The sequence below is a fragment of the Zootermopsis nevadensis genome, unplaced genomic scaffold (assembly GCF_977971745.1).
Source record: "Zootermopsis nevadensis isolate Lab colony 2312 unplaced genomic scaffold, Znev_1.0 Znev_ptg000016l, whole genome shotgun sequence".
Classification (NCBI taxonomy): domain Eukaryota; kingdom Metazoa; phylum Arthropoda; class Insecta; order Blattodea; family Termopsidae; genus Zootermopsis; species Zootermopsis nevadensis.
In genome coordinates, this window is record NW_028259148.1 from 6,715,198 (window position 1) to 6,736,078 (window position 20,881).

A 20,881-nucleotide genomic window follows, 5' to 3' on the forward strand; every position below is an offset into this window, starting at 1 on the left:
TTACTCAATCTCGCCAGTCACTAAAACCGTGACGTCATACCTAGTTGTCACTGTTCCCACGCGCAGGGGAGGACGTGGATTTGTACGGAAAGGAATCTGTGCGTATTCATTTTTCATTGCCTTAAACAAAGTACTGTCTTCACCAACAAGGTGATAGATTAAGTATGAAGCCGAAATGTCCGTATACACAATAATAGACTGGACTGTAAGCGTTATTACATATAGATTTTGATATATGTAAGTTGATGAAACTTTTAAATTGTCACTTCCATTTCCCTCAAGAAAGGAATTTAAATGGCGCCTTTATTGCGATTGGTTGAAAGTATGCACAATCAGCCAATCATGGTGATTGTTTCCTCACATAGCGACGTGATGGTTTCAGCGTTCATTCACCCAATAGAAGGACATGATGCATTTATCCTTTAGGGATACTTTTCGTGAATTTAAATGTAAACTGTATTTTCATTGGCAGCACGCTTCCACTCGTGATGTCACAAGGTAAAAGAAGCCAATGGGAATCGAGGAAACAAGACAGTTTGGTTGCTGTTGAGACACATCAGACACATCAATCAACGCCAGTATTTTGCTAAAAGCCACGCCTCGCTTAGTCAATAAATTTTGAATATTGAGTAGTGTACGTGTAACATCTGTGCGTTAGAAGTATTTTTGTGCAGTTAAAATCAGATCACTACTGATTTCAAAGATAATAAACCTGGTGACGACCATTTCTCTTGCTGCAAGAATTGTCATAGCGGCTTGCACAGAGCTTTCTGCGCTCGCTTGCTACGCAGCGAGGGAATCACGGGACCCCGATCCACTGTCGTGCGCGACCACGCCAGTTTAGTGCAGTGTCTGCCATGTTTGAAGATTTCTATGCTGTGGGGCGTGCTTCTTCGTTAATGGCTCGTAGTATGGATCATTGAATGATATGTTCAACTAGATTGCGACATTGAAGATTGTCTGCATCGGGGATATCATGGTGTATGCATATCCCAGTTCTAACACCTTCATTGTGCTGGAAATGGTGTCATACATGGTGTGGGAAGCCTCGAATTTGCACCTACAATTTGTAGTAGCTCGAATGAAGTGAAGTGAATGTTTATTTTGATTAATTCTGTTAGTAAACATATTGTTAGTGAGGATGTTGTTAAACTCCAGAAGAACAAACGAATTTTAGAGAGTTATCGCGCAATATTTACTTGTCTGTGGCGGCAGTTCTGTTGATATTTTGCTTCCCGTGCTTTTGACCCGAGTGGGCGAGTCCATTGTAGCCGTCTCGGGGGTGTGTGGATAACAGATGGGGTGTTAAGGATCGAGGCCGAAGAAACCGTAATCGTTTTACCTTGGAATTCTCAGATTAAAGTGTTTGTTATTCTTCAAAGATTAATCAAGAACTGGAATTATACCTATATTAGGTAAACGCTGCATGTAACTAACCGTGTTTGAAAGTAACTTTTGTGCTATATGGGAGAATGATTTTTGCTGCGACTGCTGATTTCTGTGACAATTTGGTCGTTCAGACAAACTGAAGCCGTCCTTACATAGGATAAAGACCAGTGCCCATGAGGAAACGATTAAGTTCTTTATAATTGATTACGTACAATGATGATTGTGATGGAATGATTTACATAGGCCTACCCCAAGTCAAGTGAGTTAAGTGACTGCACCCATGTTGGGTTTGTTTACATTTTATATGGAGCTAGGAATAATAATGATAATGTGCAGTTTCATATTGCCTCAAGTAATTTTATGAATCTAACTTCAAGGTCGGTGAAATATTACCTTTCAAAGGTATATTTTATATTTTCTTGCATTTTGATGTGCAGACAGTGCTACATGGAAATAACTGAAATATAAGCCAATTTAGAAAGTTTTCCATAGAGGACTCACCAAGTAGTTTGGTAGTGGGTGACATTCCGATTATAAGGCCTTAGTGTCTGTAGCTCTGATTGTGAACTGAAAACGTGTTGACTGTAATTCTGGATCCAAACCTGCAGTTTGGTGGCAGCGTTCCTCATGGTTCGATGGTGCTCTTGAATGAGGAGGTATCGCCAGTGGCCACACGGGCAATGGACAGCTCGGTGGTGGTGCAAGCCAAACGTCCTGATGCTTGGCATAAGCACGAACAGTTGATGTTAATGGAGAAGCAGAAAGCAAAAGGTTAGTTTAATTGAGAGTCTTTTTCTATCAGTGGCCGATGTAAAGAATAGAATTTATTTACATTCCATAGATCATTCATAGGCACAAGCCAAAGATGTGGCATGTGTCATAGCTTAAATACAATACTTATTTCTACTTGTTACAAATGTAAATTACATAATTATGGCACTAATTTACACTCAGTTACATTATTACCAAAAAAATAATTACACAAGAAAGCATACCCACTTTTGCTTGCATGTATTTTAAATGGAATCATAAATAAACTAGTATGCCTTTTGTATATTTACACAGGATTGTGACAGCTGATTTATATTCAGATTATGTCACAGAGAAGATAATGATGGCAACATTTGTGCATGATTTTTATTGAAAATTATTTATATGTTATACATTTGGCTGTTACATTATTTATATTAATTACAATATGCATTGTATGTCATCAAGAGCTGTAGAACAAAACTTAACAGTGCTGAATATTTATTTCTGGTAGGAAGTTCAAAAGTAGGGATATGTTAATTTGTTCACATTTTAACATTTTATGTTGTACCTAACAAATACAAAACCTTTTTCTTGGATGGGAGTACAATTTTAACAGTTTGCTACAGGAAGAATGTTTCCATTGTCAGATATTGTTTCAATTATTGTTTTACCACATGGTACTGATTGTGTAGTAGGTTGTAGAACCCATCTGTACCTGATGAAAATTGTACCCCCTTGTCTGTGTTGTGTCAGCTGAAGCATTGTTTCTAGTGTTTCAATTCAAGCAGTCTTTCAGTGACACTTTTCTGCATGTTTAGACAATAACAGTTTAACCTTTTTGTTTATGCATAGCTCTCAGCTGTTATATCATAATTGAAAGCTTAGATGATTATTTTATTATCATGACTTAACAACATAAATATTTTATGTTACTGAGGAATGGAGGTAAGGCTGTATTTATACACTTTTGAACAATACTAAATTGATCCAACATGTAAAATACTAGCATATAAAGGAATCCTTAGCGAAATTATACTGTAACTGTAGGGTCAGTTGAGAGGAAGCAGTACAGATTCCAGATCTATTCTAATTTCTCATCATTTTTAGTTGTTACGCAGGAATGTGTGTCATTTCCCATTCTTTCATCCCTCCGTTTTGAATGGACCTTGTAGCTTTATATTGACAGTCTGTGTTGTGGAACTGCAAATGCATTTATACAGTTATTTATATTGTAAGACAGTTACTTTGTAATTATTTTGAAAGGGGTTTAATGTTTCACATTTTATGTAACATAATTTCTTATGTTTTGGTGTTACATTTGCCAGTACTGGTGCTTCATTACACAGATATATGAAGCAAGTTACTCTCATTGTCAGTACCTCTGTAGATGATTTATAAAATATGAAACTTCATACATGTGAGTGGGGTCATAATGGATAGGAGTCATAAGCAGTTGAATTGCACTTGGGTATCTTCATATTGCATTAACTTGGCCAATTAAATCAAGTATACACGAAATTCTTGCCAGAAAACTTGCAAGTAAAAGACCACTAGGAAGAGCTTGGTGAAGGTGGGAAAATAATATAAAAATGTATCGTATATAAGCAGATTGTGACATTGTGCACTGGATTCACGTAGCTTGGGATAGGTCCAGTAGCAAGCTGTTCTGAACATGGTAATGTACCCATAGTTTTCATAACAATTTATGATTGTCAGAATGACGTACTTTCTCGAGAATGATTCCGTTACTTGAATTTAGTTACTCTCTTATTACTGACTCATATTCTTTGCAGTTCATAATATGTTATTCTGCAAAGGTAAATTTGTACTATGATCCTATAGTGTTACTGAGTTATTATAATGACAGTTGGCATACAATACGTAGGACAAAACTGTGCATTTTGCCTGTCATTAGCTTGCCATAGAAATTTAAAAAAACTCTTGTGATATATGATCCAGACATTACCAACAAAGGAACTGGGAGAAGAAGCTATAAAGTCCTAATGGAAAATAATATTTTTAGTTTGAATAGTTTATATTTATCTGCTATCCCTCCTAGCCTGTCAATCCTCTTGCCTTTTACTTCAGTTAAATGCTTGAGTTTAAATAACAGCCTGGACTTGAACTGTAATAACACAGCATTTGTAGATAATTGTAGTATTTGCGCCTTCATGTGTGTGTATAATTCGTGCTTATGCTTGCAAAAGAGTAATCCCCAATGAATGTTAAGGTTGTTTACAGGCACTTAGTACATTCTTACATTTACAAACACTGTTTATCAACATTGTTTGTTAATGTGATTGATGCAGGTTGTCTTAAACGTATTTTTTCATTGGAATTTAAATTTAAAGTATGTAGTATGCAGCGGATTCCAGTTAATTGGGACACGGGACTAGAACATTTTGGTCCAATTAACTGATGGCCAAATTAACCGGAATCTACTGTACATATAAAAACTGTAGAGAAATTGCATCTTAGCAGTAGATTGATACTAGGACTAACGATCACAATTCTGAATCACTTCATCCACTATCTGTACTAATAACTTGTCCCTCTAAAATTCCTCAAAGTGAGATACCAGGTTCCAGAACTGTACAAAACAGATGGTTATTTATTATGTTGTTCATCAGCAGAAATCAGTCTTCCAGTCATTGAAAGGATGCACGACACAAGATCTAGTACCAAATCAAGAAATAAGACAGTAGGAGCATAAATACTCTGTCCAAGACAAAATGTACATCTTTTTACAACATTTAGATAGAATGAGATTGGAATGATTGCCGTAGCAGATATTAAATTACACTTCAGGAGGAAGAAGAGACATCCCGCACACAAGGCAGAGCTGGAGCCGAAGTTCGCAACGGGTTGTTCGACTTAATCCCTGGATGCAAATGATAAAGATGTTTATTTTTTGGGAAAGTGGATGGAAGAGTATCAGTTTTGTAACTAAATAATTGCAAGCGTTTATTGATTTCATCATGGTCCACATTTATAATTGTTAATGTTGTTCGCAGATTTAAAATAATTTTAAAATAGTTTCAATTATTGATCATAGTCACATTATTATTCCGTTGCTGATTTTTATTCAGTGTCTTGCACATATATGAGTGGAAAAGTCTTGTTAAAGGTTCATGGGAAAATTATTTTTCATTTCTTCTCTCCCCCCCCCCCCCCAAGTTTTCCTTTACCCCTCTTCTGTATTAGCTTCTTTACAAGTACTTGTGATAGCTTCTCAATTGTAGCAGAATTTGTGAAATAGAACATTCCGCCGTCTAGAATCTTTACTGACAGCTTTGTCAGTTGTGCGTAACACACATCCATAACCGGTATCCTGAGTGAAATGACTTGTTATTTTTTTTGAATTTTTCTTATTGAACGTGGATTTATAAACACTGGATTATAATGAAGATGATTGTGCCTCCATCGCTCTGTAGATGGAGGTGGCAAGCACCTCTGAAATGTCAATAAACATCTGCCAGACTGCATGGTGTAACATTCCAGAAGATAGTCATCATCATACGTGGCTCCTTGAGAACCTGAAATTTCACAAACTTATGTTGTTTTGTGGAAGTGAAAATCTTGCGAACTCATAGGAGCACAGTATTTCAGTATCTGAGTTATTTTAATGATCTTATTTTTGAAGTGACATTTCATGGTAATTTTTTGATTTTTAGAGCTTAAAAATTGAAATCTCAAAATTGCCATTCTAAGAAATGTCATGTTTAGAAAATGAAATGGGCATTTAATGTCTGTCAGTTCTCAAAGAACAGTTTTCATTTTGGTTAATTTTCTCTTATTGTTTTGTTCCTTTTGTAAAATTTTGGTAGCAGTTGCGAGAATTGAGGAGGCCATGGACGGAATACGGACCGGGGAGCCATAGAAGGATGAGCTGAGAATGAATTTTTTTAGTGGTTTTATTGCTTTAAATTGTGATCGACGAGTGTCGTGGACGCCTGTTCACCAGCAGAAATAAATTGGTAACTCAAATGTGAGATTTAGTGTGAAGGGACAGAAGTGGGTGTTGGGTAAGAATTTCTAATGGTTCATGCGAAGCCATTTTAACCAAAGGCTGGCAGTGAGGCATGTCTTCACTCAATCTTATTTCACAATTGCTTACACAGGAATACAAGGAAAGCTTTGTTTTGTGATTTGCTTGAATGTGCTGGAAATGATGAAAAATTTTCTTCATAACTCATATCTGTTTCAAATCTGTCCCTCCAGGACGCCATTAAATATCCTTGTAGTGTGCGTATGTCGACCTGAAACTAATTACGTGAGTGGGAGTAGATAAAGTTTGCTGTTGACCTAAGAATACCCATAACATTATTAATTTTTTCTGCCCTTGATTCTCAGTTTATTAATGTTTGATGCGTTATCCGAAATTTTGTAGGTATATTACAGTATATCCTCAGTTTAAAGGATTTTGGATGTAATGGACACAACCTGGTATTGCCAAATTTTTTCTCTGGACACGAGGCATTGGTGGACGTTTTTGATTTTAATGGACTGTCAGTTTATATCTGGAACAGAAGTTATTAAAAACTCGTGCATTGAATTTGCTAATTGTGACTGTGGAAAGAAACACATTTGTAATTTTACAGCTAAAGTTTCTTGGTGAAAACAGCGAGTGGTCACATGGATTGTTATATGAGTCTGCAACACAGACCAGCAGTATAAGCTGTAAAGGCGATTTGTATGACGCATAATATTCGTGAAATTCATTACGTAACAATGACAACGACTTACAGGATCCAGTGAGCACAGATTTGAGACATTTTCAAGTGTTTTTGTCAACCCATCAGATTTGAGGTTTTCAAACTGAAAGACCAATGTTTAAATTGTTTGTAGCCACTGTATGACATGCCCTGTTTGTTTTCTCAGTTACAATTTATTTTGACATAGAAAATATACCATCTTTCTTATTCAGCTCTCTCTTCTTTAAGCATCTTCAAATTCCATATACTCGTAATGTTGTCTTACGGATAGTATTAAATGGCATTGCCTGTAAGGAAAATTAGCCCCATGTTCTTAGGCACCACGCCATGCAGCATAAATAGGTGATTTAAGCAACGTCATGTTATGAAAGCCGATTCGAGTGGATAGAGCATGAAGCTTTTAATGTTCAGGAACCGAAGCACACGTTATGCCGTTTCAGCATCGGATTTATATTTATTACCAAAATTGTGATTGGTGTTGTAGGAGTGCGGTGTGGACCCAAGAAACCGATAGCAAATGTAAATACATCATTAAATGACGTGCGTTGTGTTGATTGGAGAAGAGTAGATTGGATGAGGCAACAACACGAGGACATGAGTTATATGCGTTTGTCTAAAAATAACGAGATCTAGAGACGTTTCGAATTGTAGTGAGGACGCACTTAAAATAGAATGTCAAGCAAGCGGCCTACCGTAGTGCAGAAACCCGTTATGCATGTCTTTTTTTCTGTAATATCTATTGCGATGGCTATACAGCGTTTAATCTGAGTACCTAATCAACAGACGTTTAATATAGTAAATATGTATCTACAGATTTCCAAGACTTCCCGGACCTAGGGAGCGTGTCCACAACTATTTACTTATTTTTTACAAATCTGTTTAAAACTTAGGCCTTTATTTATTATCATAGTTCTTCGAATATCGCTGTTGAATAGTTGGCACACCTGGTTTATAGTCTGAATGTTACAGTGTCGAATTTCGGCCCAATGAGCGAACATCTTGTCTTGGGTTTTTTGAAATAGGCCACTATCGTTTCTTTCGCGGAGCAGCATGGCGGAAAGCAGGCGCCTGGAAATCGAGAGAATTTGGGGGAGATTTCGAGAGAGCAGAACGTCTCCAGTGGTTGGAGAGGAACATGTAGAATATATGCTGTTCAAATATTTGAAAATTTGAAAGTGGAGGGAAGAATTTTTGTCATAATAAATGAAGGTAAAGTGATAAATTGTACTACTACAGTCGATTTAAAAAAAACATCGGAAATGTTTGTGAAAAATTGGTTGTAAGAGGGAGAATATAATTAGTAAGATGTAACAGCAAGTCGAAGGCATGAAGGAATAGAATTATTCACATAAAAACGCGTATCGTATGTTAAGTGAATTGCGTAGATGGTTACAGGTAAGGTCATCTGTTCAACGTTTTAAAACATTTAAGTACCCGTCGTGTTTTATAGCGCATGTCGATAGATTGATACAACAGATAGTGCACAAGTTATTGACGACACAGTAGGTCAATTCGAGATCACCGAGGACGTTCAAGGTGACGTGGAGCTGAGGAATAATTTTAATTAAATTCAAACACATCTCATGTTACCGAACACGGCCTTTTACAGCTATAAGCAGAGTATTCTTTATACCACTTTTCTCCATTTTTATTTCATCGGCTCTGCTAATTGTGGCATAAATACCATATCTAGGGTTTTGTGATGTTAATCCTGAATGATGGTTGTATTGTATTGTAGTTAGGAGCGTGTTTAACTGTGCGTCATATAACACAGTAGAACGTAGTAAAATTACACTCTAGTAGCTATTAACGTTCTAAAAATGTAGTGGATAAAGATCATTAGAAGGAAAAGAAAGAAATGATGGAAGGGGATGGAGTAAAAGATGGAACAAGAGAATGAAAGCTGAAGAGGTCTCAAAGCGTCAGGAAACAATGAATTTAAATGCCAAAGCAAGGGGTTGTAGGCTGACATACCTTTATTTCGGGAACACTAAATATTTTTCGGACGTATTTTTGATGCATACACAAAAGAAGATGATTGCTGTTTGTAATTTCGAATTTATTCTTGGTTTATTTAACGGCGTTTTTTCCCTTGCGTAGGTAATGTAGATTTTTTAGGTTGAATTGTGAATGATACATTGGAAAAGACGTGGAGCTAATGTACCATAATATACATGGGACGTCTAAGGAAAACCATGAAATACATTAGGTTAGTTAGTCTCCGGCTCGAGTTTATAATCTAGGACTTCCCAATTACAAAGCCGTTCACTCGACCGTGGCGTTGGATTAATATGTGATATTATGAAAAATTAAACGTCCGAGCTCTTCATTTTTGTGTTACAATTTCGTTTAGATGGTTGTTTGATTCTGTGTAACAGGCTAAGGTTTTTCAACATGACATCGGTGATGTGTTTCTTGGGGGTGGGGGGGGGGAAATTGAATGATGTCAGCTATAAAGAGGAATTCCAAGAATGCTTGGGCCAATACAGTTTTGCCCACCACAAATTCCCCGTGGACGAGGCAAGAATTTTCGAGTTTGGGATGCCTGTACTCTAGTTACGTAGGGTAGTACTCTTTGGGCGTTGAATGCTTGTCCTCTATTCTCATCACGTTCACATGCGCCATTTAATATCTCTGGAACTGAATTTTAATTCTTCTATTATGTCCTTGATCACAGATTGACACGAGAATCTCATGTAGTTTATATATGGCCCGTTTTCAGAGTGCGATTCGAACCTGCGATGTCAAAGTTTAAGCTCTTTAGAATTACGCAACATATTTATCTTGAAATATGTTACAGTAGCCAGCTGGAATGTTCGCCACGTGCTTCAATACTCGGCTAGGTATTTGGTTGTCTGTAATGTAAGGTTAGTGGAGAATAGAGATTTGGAGTTCCCTGTGTGCGGGTGGATCGAGATGTTTAAAAAAAAGCCGAACAAATGTTAATGTAGACAGGTGAGGACGCCCATCCATATCTACAAACGAACAAACTATTGAGCGCCCTCAAATGATTTTTGGAAACTAGGTAAACGATTGTGGAAATAGCTTCAAGACTGGGCTTTAATATTGCTCAGACTTGGTGTGAACCTCCACGTTAGTAACAGTCTTTACGCCTGTCTTGCGCGACACAGATGGACTACAACTGAACCACACTCGCAGTGTCACTGTGTGACCTTGAGATGCAGTATGACCAGGCCGAAGCAGTGTTTCCAATCATACGACAAAAGATTTCCTTCCAGTTTCAATTCCCCTCGTTGACAACAAGTTTGGCGCTTGGGTGGGGAGACTTTGTAGATATTGACCTTCGTAGATGCCTTTTACGGACCAAGTCGTCTGTGTTGAACATTGCTGCTTCTTGTAGGGTTTGAGGTTTTCACGGCGATGTAAACATTGATTGTGGTCTTCTGACTTGTTGCACCGTGTAGTATTATGGCATGCCTACAGCTGTAGATCACGATCTATATTGCTTCTCCCATTTGCTGCATTTAGTGGCTTTGCTGGCGGAGTGTTGAAGAATAAGACATTGTTGGAGTTCGCAGTTGTGTGGCATTTATTTATTGTTTATTTTACGCGCTCAGTGTCTCAGACTTCCGCGCCGAATGTTTAACTTATGAGTTTAATAGCGATATTCGGTGGGATTATGACGGCTTTTCGGTTTTAATATCACGTACAGGAGTTTGTAGTATTTTAGTGTGTGGCAGGTAGGGTCCTCGGAAAAACCCGCGGATGTTCTGCTGATCTGCGAATTGTGTTGAGAAGGCGTTGCTGGATCAAGCCATGCCGGGGAAGAGATTAGAGCGCAGAACATTTTTTCCCTTCATTGTAGTGTTCAGCATTGGAAGTTCGGGCAGATCAGCGACCGACGTCTAGGCGACAATGTTTTGACTCTGGTATGTAGCTTGCCTGCCTATAATGCACGCGGCACAGTCTAAATGCTGTACCAGCACCTAGCTACTAAGCTCTATAAGTAGCAGTAGTCCTAGGTTTCATGGTATCTGCCGGGGGGGGGGGGGACTCAACGCCTCATTTTAGATTTTTGTTCTAATTTAGTCTCTGTAATTATGTCGATGTCGTTTGTTCATTTTTGGTCCTCTGTACATTGTCGAGGGAGCCGAGATACATGACACTTTTTTGATAGCGATAGGCTGCGGGCTTTACACACTACAGGGGCAGGCATTTATTTGCTTCGTGACCGCGTCAAGCCAGTCTCTGGGGTCTAGTGGGTATCCGGGCGGTTTCCTCGGGGGTTTAAAGCGAACGGAACGTGAAACTTAACTCCGTCTAATGCCGAGTGAATCTGTACTTACGTTGAAAACGGCAGTCTTTCGAGTTGTTGCGACATGTAGTCTGGTGGAAATTTACAGACGTTTAAAGGTGGCGACTGACTTGTAACATTTACTCGTAATGTAACATTCGCGGCGAGCATGTTACATTACACCACAACTGGTGAGGCGCATCGAATGCTCGTTTTGAACGCTCGGCTCGACTGTGCTCATGTGTGCTCCATTCATTTCATTCAATATGTCGGACGTGGAGGTTGTGTTATCTTTGTTTCATTTAATACGCTACTCTTATCTAAAGAACTCGTGAATGCTCGTTACGACGCCGCTCGACTGACTGACTGACTTGTAATGTAACACTCAAAGGGATTCGCGAAAAAACCGACAACACGATGGAGCGCCCGCGAGCGTGAGCAGCTCGCATCGAGCGGCTCCGTTCGCTGTCTTCACTTGTGTAATGCTCGATTTGTAACACGTTACATTACAGGCAAATGTTACAAGTCAGTCGCCACCTTAAGAGGTGCGTACTTACTACATTTTCATCGCCCTGGTGATGGCGGTAGCAAGCACCTCTGACTACACGAGGGAGTAGTTGGATGCTAATTGTGTCGTAGAGAGGGGGCAATGCAGTTTTGAAAAGAGGGAATGGACGCCTTAAAGATGTCTGAGGACTCTGTCCTGAATTGCGGCAGACGTGGATCATGTAGATTTAGTTGTAAATTAATTTTAAGTGATAAAGAAGAAGTTTATTTCCCTTTCGTTTGTTTGACCATCCGAAGTCATAGTTTCTGTCGTATTTGCTTCTGCCATTTGTAAAATTCAGTAAAACCTGCCTATAAAGGAATCACTTCACCATTGGCAGGCCTGTTATACTGTACACTTGCAATCACAAACACAACACAAATACACAGACGAGTGGTACTCATTTTAAGTCCTTTATCTTCCATGGTAACTTCATTTTTTACAAAACCCACTCCTGTCTTTGTTTTTAATTTCTTTCCTTTTTCCACTAAAGTAGTGTCTAAATATTTGGTCGACGGTGGTGCGTAATTATTTCCCTCGTGTTATTTGAACGTTCCTTTTCAGCTCACAGCAAAGTAAAACATTGTAACTTTTGAGTTTGGGCAGAAAATTCGTCGAAGGACACAATACATGTCCCGACAAATAGATTTTGCCTGCTGAAAGAATTTTCGACAATGTTTCCAGACGTTCAGAGGCTTTGGAATAACAACTCCGTTGAGCACAGCCCTTGATAAGCGAGTGTTCACTCAGCTAGTGGGAGAAATCCGCCTTTTATGGAATCAGATTATTCATTACTATATTCACAAAGCCGGTCATTCGTTCCTATCCCAAGACTCACGACTCCTGTTAAATCTTATATCCTGTTTATTTAAGATCCGTTTTAGAACTCTCTCTTAGCTTGCCTAGGCCTCCAAGTAGGTCTCTTCAAATTTTCCAACCAAATTCTGTATGAGTTCCTTATTTCTTCCATGCGTTCTGCATGCTCCGTCCATATCGTATTTATTTGATCATTCTAATAGTTTACTGAAGAGTACAAATTATGAGGTGTGGCATTGTTTTCGACTTTATTCAGTGACTAAATTATTACCTTAGGCTAGTTTAACAGGGGTTTCAACATACTTGATGACGATAGAAAAATCCAGCTTTCGGAACTTTGTGATTTTATGATTTTAAAATTTAGACGTACAATGCCCAAAACAGTTTTACGCGATGAAACGCATCATCGTCACAAACATTGTAACTTAGACGTCCTCATTAGTGTGCAGTTTTATAAGATGATATAGTTGCGTCATATTGTGAAATTATGTATTTAATTAATTATTCGGTTTTTGTCCGTCTAATCACAATTCAAATTTAAAATTTACAATTAAGATAATTAAAATATCATTTGATGTTCCTCATCGAGCAATCGATCGATGTTCCAATTGTAAATCGATTGTTCGATGAGGAACATCAAATGATATTTTAATTATCTTAATTGTAAATTTTAAATTTGAATTGTGCAGTTTTAGTTACTTCGTCCCTCTTGGGCCACCGAAACGTAGTGAAACTATATGCTGGTGGCTGTCTTGTGGATTGTAGATCCTTGCTGCAACAGAAATAATTATAATTGTTATGGTAAAATGTAATAGATTTAGAATACATTGCCCTTCTTTTCAGTCGTTTGAGTTTAGCCAGACAGCAGGTGGATAAGTGGTTTACTTACGTTCTTCCACGCAGATTTTTATCGTATGTGTTTTAATCTTACGAAATGAGTTTGCGTTGTGCTTGCAACGGTTTGCCCTTCAGTTGAAAACTAGAGAAATTCGTGTCTTTAAGAAATTAACTGTTCTGTATGCGTATGATTCGGTGGTATATTGCATTTTATGCAGTTCTTGTACATTAAGCGACTTTAAATATAACTTGCCTGCCAAAATAACAGGTTTTAAACATTCTAATGTTTGTCCAGTTCATTACCCTACACGACTCCCAGAGAAGGTCCTTATACCCAATTACGATGTGGTAGTTGCTGCTAAACTGCATTCCTTGGATGTCGTGACCTGCATATAAGCCAGATTACAGCATCGGCTGCATGTTGCTTGCGTTCTTCATATCACGGAGTAAGCCTGTCATTCATACGCGCAAACATTTCGCTTTTCATCGGTCTGAATGCCGATGTGGAAATTTAACCTCCTGACTCGTTCCATTTTCGTTGCACTTTGCCTCTTGTGTTTTATTATCTATTTTGAAAATATGATATTCAACTTTGCCTATTGCCGCTAGATAGTGGTTAGTACTCTGCTTTCTGATATATACTGAAGAGAGATTTCTGTGTGTGGTATGCATGAATTATATATTGTTATATTCATCAGAATGTCAACATTGAAATTTTCGGTCAACACCAGAATATTTGACCACTTTTACTGTTGAATTTGCTACAGAATGTGATTATGAATTTAATTTCCTTATATCACATCTTTTTCAATTACTGCTATCATAGTTGAAGACAATGAAGCTTAAATTGCCCAGAGAAATCTTGTACAGTTCTTGATGACGGGTCCCATGGACAAAATATTATCTCAGGGTTCAATTCTCTTTATTTTTATTAAGAAAAGTCCATGCAGTTTGATGCCCGTACATTTATTCGTGCCAAAAAAAAGAATAGGAAAAGATGAAGTAGCTCCTCGCCCTGAAGATGGAGGCGGCAAGAACCTCTGAAACGTCGGTAAACGTCTACTAGACTACACGGTGTCACAACCCAGACGACAGCCACAAGTCACTTATTTCTAAGAATTGACTGCATATAGTGTATGCGTCTTGGTGCTTCTGTGTGGTAATGAACACATAAGGTGATTGTTTTCTGGAAACGTGCCCCGTGTAGTCTGGTATAAGTTTACCGACGTTTCAGGGTCGCTTTTGTCCTCCATCGTAACTGCGATGATTTCACCGCATGATGGGGATTTGAAATGTCACTGTACGCCTTGTTTGTTAGGCTTTAGAACACCTTTGTCAGAGAATACGAGAAAACACGCAGGTTGTATGGCCGTGTAGTCTCTTGTCAGCGTTCATGCACTTTTTCACAGCCTTGAAAACCTTAAGTCTCATGCACATTGTAGATTTGATGAACATCAAGGACAGAATAACAAAGAACGCAGTTTGAATGCGTGTGCAGATCTACTCCACGTTTGATTGGGCGTTCGTAGTGCATATTAGCTACTAAGAAGACAGTAACTTGGTTTTATTACTTCGTCGTGGGCGCAGGGAAGTTATACGCAGTCTCCTAATGACTAGTTATTTCACTCTCTTGTAGAAATGAAGTTTACGCGTTGGAAGCAGAATGATAAAGTTTCTGTGACGGTGAAATATTCAAGGCCAAGCGAGCGAAATGTGAGCTCAATTAAAACTGCAACTCGGCATCCTCATGTGTCAGTCACCCGGTGGATGTTTCTGAAGGAGTATTGTACCGGGTTCGTTACCCTGTGGAAGCATCTATCCCACCGAGTTGGCGGGCTGTTCTGGTTTCGTCACACTTGGCCGCTTTTACTTCACTTAACCAGAGAGCTGAGAGAATGACTTTGTCTGTTCATGTTGTGGTTTAAAGATATTTGCTTTACACAAACGTTTCCACATTTTCATGGACACAGCAGCTTGCTCAGGTAGACGAGGCCTAGAATTACGTCTGTGATAGCAAATAAATGAGAGGTTAAGACCCCATCTCTTTCGGTTCCTCAGTTCCAGACAGTCCGAAAGAATTTCTCTATTCGCCATCCAGATGCGCTTTGGGACCCTTATTCAACGTGCGTTTGAACCAGCTGCAGTTTCAGCGCTGTGCTTGTGGTCCGTGTTCAAATTTTACTGCTGTTTTTGAAAATCAGCCAAATTGCGTGCTTGAAGGCCACGGAAGGACTTCACCTCCTCCCCCTCCCCCCTTACCGCTCGGCCGGAAGTCACCTCTAATGCGTTGCTAACTTTGATACGCCACGAATCCTGAGCCGTCTTGGTCTTCGCTGTTCGTATTTGCAACGCTGTAAGATTTTGCTACGACCTTGAAGTATGCAATTTGTTGGCGGCTACTATAATACCGTTATCCCACAGTTGGCAAAGTTGTATCTTCACCACTATCATCATTTGAATTATTTTGTTTATTGGCAGCAGCAACCGTCAGTTCTATGCTATTGGGCGGTGCAGCTTCGTAATGCTGGATTAGTACTGATCTTTAATGTCGAAATGGATTGCTGTATTTTTTTTTTCCTGTGGCTGTTGGGTGTGCAGGTTTGAATTCTGATCGTGGTACGAGCTTCTATAAATTAAGCGTAGCCCAAGCCAGATAAATCCCACCCACCCCCTCATTTTATTTCTGTAATATCTGTTTTATATTTTACTCCCATCTACGCCTGGTTTTCTCGAGTAGTGTCTTCCCTTTAGGCTTTGATCAAAATTTTGGATGAATATATTTTCTTTTCTGCATGCTGCTTGCTTAGCCCTTATCCCCTGTTATTTTATTGCCTTAAATTTACGCTTTAGCCAATTTCAAAAGCGTTTGGCACTTTGGACTCGAGGGAGGTAGTTGGCTAACTGTCCATTCACGTCTTCTAGGAGTGAAGGCATCTTAACGGACGCTGTCTTAAAGCGAGACAGAATTCCAAGCCTTTAGAGTATTTAGTTGGAATGCCATACTTGTCTGAACATAGCTGTCGACTTCATGAATGTATGTTTTGTAAGAAAGAGAGCAATGATTTACTTCTATATAAAGCACTGAATAACAGTAAAATCAGTATGACCGCAAATAAAATTTTGTTGGTTCAAGCGTTATTATCGTAGTGTGGCAAAGTGATTAAAAATAATGCAGTTAACGTATAGGGAAGAGGTCACGAGACAGGGAGGGGTGCATGTAGATTTCTATCAAGTACTGTGGCCCACGCAAATCTACGTTCCATATGCTTGTTTCCGTAATTCTGTCTCTTTACTAGGTCAGCGTTTTATTTTTATTTTATCGCTGTTTAAATTGAATAAATACTGGCAGTTAATTGGTCAGCCATGTGCTGCAGAAATACGGTCATGTTTGATCACGCATATTACTTTTTGTAGTTCGTTTTTACATACGTCCCATTTCGTTACCCTATGTTGAGGTTATGAATCGTCTAATACACGTGAACTGGTATCATGACCTGTTTTAAATTATAGAACCTATAATTCCTTCGTAGAGGGACTGTTAAAGGTACCAGGTTATAAAATTGTAGGTGTGTTTCGTTTTTAACTTATTTTGCGATCTGTTTTCCAACCGTTTAAAATGAACGCTGAGTAGTGATGTTTTTGTGCTTACCTACGTGTCTTAAGGAATTGTCCAACAGACATTTAAAAAGTTGTTAGCGTAATTAAACCTCGTCTTTCTACTGTGTAGAAGTAGAACGTATCTGATTTATTGAAGCAGCTAATTGTAGATTTTTTACACTACATGAAATAAACCTTTTTTTAACGAACTTTTAAGCAAATTTAAGGAAAAAAGTGTGTTCGACATTTATTATGTGGTAAGTGGTGTGGTAGTGGCGATTAATTAGGAATAATTAATTATTTATTTCCTTTTGTTGATGTTATTTTGTTTGAATTTTAAATGGTGAAATTATTTCGATTTGAATTTTTTGAAGCTGATTGCAAGAAATAAGTATCGTTAGTTTGTGTTAATACATTCAAAAAGTATATCTATGTGTATATGAGCGTGTTTTTGGAAAGTTGAAGTAGTTCAGTCCCAGCTTTGAGATTGCAATTATAACGTTCTTTCTATGAAAAACCAATGTATAAAACGTGTTGCTGAGTGTTCGTATGCAGCTTGCGTATTTGAGGTCGTGTTTCTTTTGTTATTTTTACTATGTAATCGGTAGGTCTATGTAGGTTAAAAATTTAGTGCAGGAAGATTGATCTACGAGACACGTTGAGACACGAGTGATTGAGTTTTAAGGCTTCTGACAATAGTGTGGGACAGTGTGTGTAATTATTCTGTTGATCTTCATCGCCAGAATGTTTTTTTTATTTAAAATCACGACGTTCCGGAAATTGGTTCTACTTCCATCTTCAGGTGACCGGTGGGATGGCAAAACCCTACTATCATCTATAATATTTGCTTTATCAAGGGCTGGAATAAAAAAGGGCTTTGTCGTCTAATCCGTCGTTTGAAGACGGAAGTTGAACCAGCTTCCGAAACGTCGTGGTTTAAAGTAGAACAGTATGGATAAAGTCCATAAGAATAATCTTGGTAAAGTTGGTTCTTGGTGAAATTTACAGTGACTACGAAATTATGAATCCAAACTTTAAGCAACATCGCAGTCTTTTAATCACAGCGAATGAATAATTGTAAGATTCATTTGTGAATTATTTACGTACTTCTTAGTCACAAGGAAATTACACACTGTTTACTGTCTCAGTAAAAATACGCGAGATTTAAACATTGTTTTCTTTCTGCTGTAACTAATCACGAATTTATTAGAAGCTGTTAAGAGGATAGCATGTAATATTATTATATTGAGCTGCCAGTAACACTCAACAAATACACAAACTTTGTATAGTTTAATTCATATGTATGATTTTCTCTGTAATAGTGTCAACAGTGTAACTATGGGAACGAACATTGACCGATTGTCGTATTCCGAGCGTGCAAAATGGTGTTTAAACATTTTTGGTACATTTTCAAAGTTCTTGATTTTATTGTTTACTTAAGCTTCATTTTTATTTTTCAAGTCTAAGTACCTTGCCTGACGCTGGGTGTAGTGTTGTTTTTAATGTGCGATGAGAAGAATAATGGAATAAAATTTCTCTGTATTGTATTCAAAATGTGTAAATAACTCCCTTCTGCTACATTCACAAATACCGTGATTTGTTCATCGAAGTATTTGAATAATTAAAACATTTGAATATATATTTTTAAGCAGCTTATGACAGCGAACTCCTACAGTAAGTGAGGGACTAGTCCCGATACAGGTTGCAACCTACCCCAACGTCACCCGCGTAGACTAAACCGATCGCCATACGTAAATGATGGGTTAGGGGAAGAAGAAGAAGAAGAAGAAAGCGTGAATTAAAACTACATTTAACAGCGTTATACTGTCTGAAACGTTGGCTAGCTATTCGACATTTCAAAGAATAACTACAATTTACTTACCATACGTTAAACCTTGAGGAAATTGTCAGAGAAACGACGGACGAAACAGATAAATTTTGACTAAGTGCTTTCGAAATCAACGTTGCACAAGTTTGACCATTCGCCGTGGCGCTCTGTATTTCACAGAAATGAAGAGACAAATGGCGCTATTGCAATGTTCCTTTGTTTCAAAGTGCCCCTCTTTCCCCTCCACAGTTTTTTTTATTGTTTTGGAATGGAGAAAAATTCCATGGTTCTGCAATTATCAGCATCCAATTGTATTTTAGGTTGCATATTTTAAACTGATATTGTATCGAAGCTGTTGTATTCTGAGGCTTTTGTCAAAATTTATGCAAGAATAACTCTGTCTTCGTGTAAAACATTTGTTGTGTAAAATGTTGTAGCCGTTTCAAAATTCCATGATTCACGGGCTCAGGAAAACCGTACAACGTTGCGACGTCTAGGCGAGTGAAGACAGCTCAGAACTAGCAGTGTATCAAAGCAGACACCGCTGTGTTATTAAAACCGCTCTGAAAGGGCGTGTGTTTTTTGTTTGTTTGTTTGTGAAGTGTTTTCGTGACGAAGTATGCAATTTGGTGACGGCTATTATAGATGAAGTGTCATCAGTGACGTAACTATGCAAAGTGTGTGTTGCGAAACGAGTGTGTATCACCCTTGTATTAGACTTATATTAAGATTTTTTTATGGTGTTTCGTTCAGAGAAGGTGGCAGTTCAGTCTCAATATTTGTTGAAAATTAAAAAATATATATAAATAATGTCTCACAAGCCATAAATATTCTTCGTGTAAAATGAACACCGAAAAGTGTAGCTGGAAACTCTACTTTATATTTTCTTATACCGCAGACCTCATAATCCAAAACACGTGTTAGCAGCAGTGTGGCCTCATTCGGCCTACATCGAGCAGGGTTCTGGGATCCATTTAATGTCACTTGTGTGTGTGTGTGCGTGCGCTCATGCATGCATGTTCGTGGGCTTTGCGTCAGCTGAAATCAGCAAAACATACGTCATGATGCCTGCTCCACGTGTAAGGTTATCTTCGTTGATATCTCACCAACAGATTTGCAACATATTTGATTCTGCATATACAGTCTTTATAACTATACGTACCACATTCGTGTCAGAGAAGTTGTTTCCACAGTTAATCATCCAGCGTCCGCAATCAGAACTCACATTGGGAGCTAGATGTTTTTTTTTAAATTATTCATAGGCTTTGCTAGCGAAAGCGCTCGTTTCTGGCATGCGTTTTCAAAAGTTAACAGCACTCAATGATGTTAATCGTTTGTTATGACACGTACGAATGTACGTGTATTCCTGTTTGCCAAGATGGTATTTACCGAAACTGAATATTTCCGTTGACAAAACCAAAACCACTTGTAAACTGTATTGAAATAAATTAAGTCTATGGAGCTGAATTGTACTTGAGAGGTTAATAGTCACTCAACTACTGAGATCCTCTCTTTTATGGAACCTGAAGATTCATTACAGTGTTTAAAAGATCCAGAGGAATGTAGACCACGCATTACAATCTCGTTTCGTTAAGATCCATTTTAATATTATTCTGTCGCCTATGTCTTGATCTTCCGAGAGGTCTCCTCCGTCGATATTTTGTACGCATTTTTCATGTTCCTGCTTGCTGTGTGCCTTGCCCAGTTGTAAGGTTTTTTGGTAGCAGTATACGACCTTTGGTCTCACGATGGCGCTGCTGTCCAAGAAGAGTTGAGTGTGGAGAGGGTTGGTCGGGGTTGCGTGCGTATTGATCGTCTAGACGGCATAGGTTTTGGCGGGGTGGGGCGAGAGACGCCGTCTGGCAGCCACATGAAGTCTGTTTGCGCGACCTGTATGCTTTAGTATTGTGCAGGTAATAAAAACACCCTCCATTCTGTGTCTTGTCGCCGTTCCACCAACTGATCACAGGGCGCTAATGATGTGACAGGGATGTGGTACAACGGGTCTGGATTTGTATCTTGGTCGAGGTAGTCTGATCTTTCGCAAAGTGTTTAACCCCATGTAGCAGTTGAGGGAGGCAATGCGTTCCACGTCAATTACATATGAAAGACAAGGGGATCAAAGGATTAGGAGGGTTACAGAT

General features: G+C 38.5%; 1 protein-coding gene across 3 annotated transcripts in view; it reads left to right on the plus strand.

The window, feature by feature from the left end:
- Positions 1-554: 554 nt before the first annotated feature.
- mnb (minibrain) overlaps positions 555-20,881 on the plus strand; it is a 145,184-nt gene continuing 124,857 nt past the window's right edge. For 2 of the 3 annotated variants that reach the window (XM_022079645.2, XM_087349512.1), the window contains exon 1: positions 555-2,160. In XM_022079645.2, the coding sequence (XP_021935337.2) occupies positions 2,025-2,160 (136 nt within the window). In that variant the 5' untranslated portion in view covers positions 555-2,024. The remainder of the gene's footprint in view (positions 2,161-20,881) is intronic. The other variant, XM_022079643.2, reaches the window with a different exon arrangement.